Source organism: Arachis stenosperma, chromosome 4 (assembly GCF_014773155.1).
Source record: "Arachis stenosperma cultivar V10309 chromosome 4, arast.V10309.gnm1.PFL2, whole genome shotgun sequence".
NCBI classification, from domain to species: domain Eukaryota; kingdom Viridiplantae; phylum Streptophyta; class Magnoliopsida; order Fabales; family Fabaceae; genus Arachis; species Arachis stenosperma.
Window position 1 is genome coordinate 135806727 of NC_080380.1, and position 7174 is coordinate 135813900.

At 27.1% G+C, this 7174-nt stretch overlaps 1 protein-coding gene across 1 annotated transcript; it reads right to left on the bottom strand.

The window, feature by feature from the left end:
* Positions 1 to 4509: 4509 nt before the first annotated feature.
* On the bottom strand, positions 4510 to 6743 carry LOC130976481 (60S ribosomal protein L10). The gene is made up of 4 exons (XM_057901354.1): positions 6627 to 6743; positions 5181 to 5682; positions 4883 to 4964; positions 4510 to 4728 (listed from the first exon to the last, which is right to left on the bottom strand). The coding sequence occupies exons 1-4, from the start codon at positions 6634 to 6636 to the stop codon at positions 4654 to 4656; spliced, it is 669 nt and encodes a 222-aa protein (XP_057757337.1). The 5' UTR covers positions 6637 to 6743; the 3' UTR covers positions 4510 to 4653.
* Between the last annotated feature and the right edge of the window lie 431 nt (positions 6744 to 7174).

Sequence of the window (7174 nt, forward strand, 5' to 3'; positions counted from 1 at the left end):
GTAGGGAAATTGATTTTCTATACTTTTTCATTCTGTAATATGTATGTGATCTAGTTTGTTAATGATAAATTAATTAAAAATAATACATAAATGATTGTTGGTTTTGAATAAGTCAACTTTAGAAGTGTGAAATCATAACTAGATAACAGATAAATTGTTGTTTTTGCATAATTTTTATAATTTTAAAATTTTGTCTCAACTACCTTGCATTGTACTATATCTTATCTATTATATTTTTCTATTTTTAACTAGATAATAGATAAGATATACATTATAACTTAAATTACCAACATTTTGAAAATATAAAACCAATTATAAAAGATGGTAAATGAAAAGTTTAAGAACGACGAGAAGTTAATTTTATGATGATAACTTCCATACGTAAATCCGTTTCTTTTTTGTTTACTTTCTTAGTTTCAGCAACAAAAAGAAATTTCCACACGCGAAGGATTCTTTTTATTTTTATGAAATAGCGTAGAGCTTCTTTAGTTGTGTAATTACCGATAATAAGAACCTAAACTTTCTATTTTTATTTTTACATTTCTTTCTTGGAGAGGAATTCAGACTCTCATCTGGTGTCATTCGTGCCCAAGCCTAACTCCAGTAATACTGCCTTATGACCATTAATTTTTAGAGAAAATTTTACTCTCCTTCTCTGTCAGATACTAAAATGACATTTTTCTTCTCTCTATTTTATAAATATATATTTTTCTCTTTTTTTAACTTTTAAAAAACTTCCTCTTTAATCTATTTTAAATTTTTTGTGTTAACTAATATTAATTTTATCTATTTTTTAAGAAAAATAAATTATTTTTTGAAAAAATATTCATTAACAAAAATTTTATTTTTATTAAATTTTGCTTACCAAAATACTCTTTAATAAATTATTTTTTATTGATTAAATTGTATTTTTATCAAAATATTTTTTAAAAAATCAATAATTAAATTATTTTTCTAAGATACCTACTCTTCAATAATTTTTTAATTATTAAATTGTGATTTTACCAAAATTTTTGTTAACAATTATTTTTATATTTTACTATTAATTTTTCGATATCAATATATATTATTTTAGCATTAAATAAAAAAATCTTACCACTATTAATATGTATAACAATTAATATATATTGATATTGAAAAATAATTTTACTAAAATTTTTTATTTATTATTAAAATAATATATATAGATATCAAAAAATTAATAATAAAATATAAAATAATTGTTAACAAAAATTTTGGTAAAATTATAATTTAATAATTACAAAATTATTGAATGGTATTTTAAAAAAAATAATTATTAATTTTTTTAAAATATAATTTAATCAATAAAAGAATAATTTATTAAAGGATATTTTGGTAAGCAAAATTTAATGATAAAAAATAAAATTTTTGGTAATGGATATTTTTTTAAAAAAATAATTTTTTTTAAATGGATAAAGTTAACATTAGTTAACATAAAAAGTTTAAAATTGATTAAAGAGAAGATTTTTTAAAAGTTAGAAGGGAGAAGAATATACATTTATAAAATAGAGGAGAGGAGAGTGTCATTTTAGTATCTTGTAAAAGAGGAGAGTGAAATTTTTTTAATTTTTATTATTTTTATTTCATTTAACTCATCAAGTATACTTTCTGATTTTTTTACTATTAAATTAGTTTTCATACATTGATCCTTGCATTATTTTTTCCTTTAACATTGGGTTCATATGATTAAATTGATTTGTTTAAAAAAATAAATTATAGAAATAGAAAAGTGTCAAGAGTAAATTAAAGAGGGGTTTAAATTTAGAAAGCAAAAATAAGATAATTGGATTACAAATTTGTTAAAAATCGAAGCATAATAAATTTTATAAATATTGGAAAAACATCAATGATAATAATCTCGTTAGGTAACTAACAAAACAAAAACAAAGATCTAGTCAACAATAAGCCAACAAACATTTGTGAACTGCACTTCATACCAATTAATAAGTGTAATAATCCGTATCATACACGTGATAAAATTAAAATTAAAATTTTAAGTTATTTTGTTAAAATTAATTTAAATTATAATTATTTGGTTAACAAAAAAATAACATGTCATGCGTTGTTCGTTTTCCTTAATATGGTGTTAAGTGTATCAATACTAATGTAATTATTAATCGTTTTTATTAATATATTCTAATGACGAGCACGTGACGGTGCGACGGATTAGTTCTTTATGTCGTTGAGTGGCAGTTAGGTTTGTTCACTTATTTGAGTTTAGGGTTGTTTGTGGACTTGGTTGTAACAGGTAGCAGTTAGATTTCAATTATGATGAGTTTTATGATCCTGGGGAAGAGGAGAATCGTTGAAGGTGAGATAGTTAAATAGGTGGCAAAGTATAGAATTGACACATTAGAAACTAAACTGGTATTTATTTTTCTCAATGGCATTGTATTGATGCAAAAGAAGGCCGGTAATTTCCGAAAAAAAATTACAATATGTTATAAAATTATTTTAATTACGAAAAGCTGAAAATAAGAAAATTTGAATATATTACCAATCGTTGAAATTGCATCTCCAAGTTTGACACGAATTTACCAAAACTAAACTTAAATTGAGGAAATTCAATCTCATTATGTGCTCCACTTCGAAGATTTCTGGATAGACGTAGAAGCATGGAAGGGATGGAACTTGAACTTGGCCTACAAAATTCCGTGAAAACAATTCCTCAATAAAAAATTGAGCTCTTCCCAAAAAAACTGAATTTACCCACATTCCATTAGGTTGGTCATAATATGTGAGTAGATCCAACCATCCTTCGATAAAATAAAGTTTACCTCCTTGGTTGGACGCTTACATCCATGTAATTAGAACCTAAATCAGTGAATACAATTTGAGATGGTATTTGATGGATGTGGTGCATTGTAAACGATTGTAATAAAAGACAATCGCACTGGAACATTAGACGAAAAGAATAAATTAGAGTAAAAACAATCATTAAATTTTCAAAAGAATAATATAGTAGATTGAGTATATAAAAAATTATAAATTATACCTTAAAAAGATCAACTTCGATGAAAAACAAAAAAATACATTCTTATTCTATGAAGTAGTCAAAGAAGAATAATAAATTAAAAAAAAAGTTGACTCTTAGATCTAGACTCGCGAACCACAAAAGAACACTATAAATAATCTTTATTAAAACAAAAAATAATTATATAAATTAGTTATTATTAAGTTATTTTTTATTATTTATATTATACATCGTATATTTACCGTGATTGAATAAGTCATTATCATATCATATACATTTTTATCATGATTAAAATCATATATTTTTGTTTTAATTTTTTAAGATAAATATCAATATCAACTTGTTGGAAACTATTTGATATATTAATATAATTCTGTATTAAATGCTGATTTGATGTATAATGATTCACAATTAACATAATTATGTAAAAAATAAAACAAACAACTAAAATTAAATTTGTTAACTAATTAAAGCTAAGTATACAATGTTTGGCAATTATTTTATCATTTAATTATTAATATCTATTATTATTATTATTATTATTATTATTATTATTATTATTATTATTATAAATGGATCACCATTAACGTAATAACGTGCCATTAATAAAATTATTGTATAATAAATAAGAATTAGAATTGTATCAATATAATTAAAATGATTAAAAATATTCTCGATTGATAATGAATTTAATAATATATTAAATATTAATTTTATATAATTATAATAAAGATATTTTTTAGAATTAGTATAATTATACATTATGCATTAAATACTAATTATAATATAATTATAATATTATAGTATAATTATAATAAATATACTTTTGTAAAATAAATTTAGAAGAGAGAGTAGTATTTTTATTTTGAAGAGAAAATAAATTTATAAAAAATTAACACTTTATTTTTATTAGTTGATAATGTATTAAATATTAATTTTATATAATTATAATAATATTTTTTTAAATTAGTATAATCATAATTATAATATAATTATAATAAAAAAAATTTAAATAAATTTAAAAAAAATAATATTTCTATTTTAAAAAAAATAAATTTATAAAAATTAACACCTCATTTTTATTAATTAAAAAAAATTCAATTTTAATATATTGTATAAATTATTATTAATTAGTAGTTATTTAAATTTTATTTTTTAAAAAATACAAATTAATTATTATTAATTACAATTGTTTAAAATTAACTGGTTAAAAATTTATACTTTTCCCGATGGTAATTCTTCAAGAGCCAAATATATCACCATGATCATTTTCACAAGAATCATCTCAGCGCCAAAATTATTCACTTTCGAAAAGGGTATGCGGTGAACAATGTTGAAACAAGTCAATCCAGCCACAGAATCAGAACAAGAAACATAACTCGGGAAAATTTACAAACAAGTAAAGAAGCTGGTAAGGATAGACGGAGAATAGAATGGACAAACAAAACAATAAATATCAATAATCAAATGCAAACAAAATATAAACACTGAAGGTGGATCATAACAAAATAGGATACGAAATATAATTCCATTCAAGGTGATGTCAAAGCTGAAATAAACCGACATAGTTCTAATACAATACAAATGGAAAGTGACAAACACAACTTCAATCTTTCAAAACTATTGTTCAGTATTTTCCAGATAAACAGACTCAATAACTAGGCGGTTGCACTGGAAGGCAAAAATGCTCTTCCAGGTTGACGATTAGCCAATGGTCCATGGCACCCAAGGAGCTGAAAAAACCAAAAACAAGGAACTTCAAAGTTAAAATCCTACTAAAATAATCAAGCAAATACAGAATGCAAAATCTGTTCCAAAACATGCTCCCACTCTGTTCATCGGTACTTGGCTACTTCTTTTATTGACATAAACAAGAACAAAATATACCTTTGCATTCACACCATCGGGCATAATCTTATTCTCTGACTTGAATTTCAGATAATCAGCTCGGCTAAACTTGGTGAATCCCCTGTGTAAGGATTAAAACAAGAATAATGATATCCGCAAATAGTCACACGATGATAATATAATAACAAGAGAAAAACCCCAAAGCAGTCAGTTACGTTATTCTAAAATACAACGGTAACATACACATAACATTTACAAATTAAATTAAATGATTGAAGAAAACTGAGCGCATTCATGTCCACGAATATGCACAGCTTCGAAAGTAACAAATACATACCACTTCCTGCTGATAATAATCTTTTGACGACCAGGGAACTTGAACTTAGCACGACGGAGAGCCTCCTGTGCATGATGGCTGTTGCTGTCCTTGCAGCGAACAGAAAGAAGGACCTGCCCAATGGCCACCCTAGCACATGTCCCCTGTGGCTTTCCAAATGCACCTCTCATTCCAGTTTGAAGCCTATCGGCTCCAGCACATGAAAGCATCTTGTTGATCCTAAGAACATGGAATGGATGAACCCTGACTCTCAAGTGGAAAGCATCCTTTCCGGCAAACTTTGCCATATACTTGTTGCAGGCAATCCTAGCAGCTTCCAGTGCCTCACTTGAGACATTTTCCTTCTCCCAACTAACAAGGTGGACACAGAAAGGGAACTCATCCACACCCTTCTTCTTCATACCGACATCGTAAATCCTGATCTTGGGATCAGGAACACCACGGCAAAACCGTGACTTGGGGTATGGCTTGTTTTTAATTTGTCGATAACACCTAGCGGGTCCTACATCAAATAGCATTAACCACTACAGTCAGACTAATGATGAACACTAGTACAAACCCCAAAAATACAAAGAATTCAATAATTACAAATGATCCACACCACAAACAAATATTCAGATACTGGTTAAAGAACAATAAGCAATAAGAATGAGAAATCGTTAGAAAATACTACAAGCTACAAAATATAAAATAGATTGTCATACAAAACAAAGAAAGGCTTGTCCAATGATCAGTGATCTTAAAAAATTCTTTGAACGAAGATAAATCCCTCTATGCACGAACCTACTGTTTTCACGATTATATAGGATTGAGTATATATATTCATTGAAAATTATCACTAAGCAATCTCAGAATAAACATAAATATTTCATAGAACGACTACCTACCATGGCTAACATAATATTAGGACAAACCTTGAGCCAAAAGGCTTTTCATTTTTGAAAGCATCAAAGAAGTATCTGAGATTCTACGGGAGAATTCAATCCAAAATGGATTCAACATAAAAAAGTTAATTATTTGTTTCACCTCATTCAAACATAGATAAAAACAAAACAAACAAAGTTCCAGCCAATCTCTCTAGAGGCACAAGTCAGCTTACACCAATCTCATAGTAACTTCAACAACAAATGAATGAACTACTATATAAATCCTAGTAGCAGCAACAAAAATCCTCACTTGAACAATACTCCGTTTCCCACAAGCTAGCTAAAGGAGTTTCATTTCTTTCATAAACAAACATAAAACCATCTTGCTTAATTCAAACAACTTGAGTGATTATAAAAACAAAAATAAAAACACTGTTAAATTATACAGAACATATAAACCCTAGCTAAAAAACAAAAACCAAATTAACATATGCAGATCGAATAACGGGAACAATAAGAATCAGAAATCAAGAAATAAAAGATTCTATGAAGATTTTGGTAGAGAGTTTTGGATGCTTACTCCTCCCCATGGCTACGACTTTCTCTTCACTGAACGCGTTAGATTGAAGCTGAAACCCTAAATAGAGGGGGTTTTATAGCGCTCCATTTCTTCACGAAGAAACTAGAAAGTAGAAACCCTATGTATGTTTCTTTTTTTTTTTTGGGCTAAGCCCTATGAACGTGTAGATTGGAAGTTTCGCACGAGCATCCTGGGCTTAGAAAAAATCAGCCATATTGGAGTTTGACAAAATTAAAATTAAATAGGCCCCTTGACCCAAAAAAATTAAATAGGCCCAGACAAAAACAATATTGGGCTTATAATAAAAAGATTACTATGTATTAGAGGATAAAGAGCATTGACATCCACTAGTCCGCTTAAGCAAGTGTCGGGGGTTCGAATCTCGCCTTGTGTATGCAGCAACCCATTGGCCAGCGGCAAACCCTTAAATGGAGCTCAGTACCGCGACGGATTAGTCCTTGACCTGTCGGGTTGGGGATACCGTGGGAAACCAAAAAAAAAAAAGAGCATTGACATCTAGACCAAAGAAAAAAACATTGACATAACCC

Excerpts from the sequence above, each read along its gene's own strand:
- LOC130976481 (XM_057901354.1), bottom strand. Across the intron at positions 4,965-5,180 it reads ATTATTATCAGCAGGAAGTG|GGGATTCACCAAGTTTAGCC; the intron begins GTATGTATTTGT and ends ATCCTTACACAG. Across the intron at positions 4,729-4,882 it reads CCGATGGTGTGAATGCAAAG|CTCCTTGGGTGCCATGGACC; the intron begins GTATATTTTGTT and ends TGGTTTTTTCAG.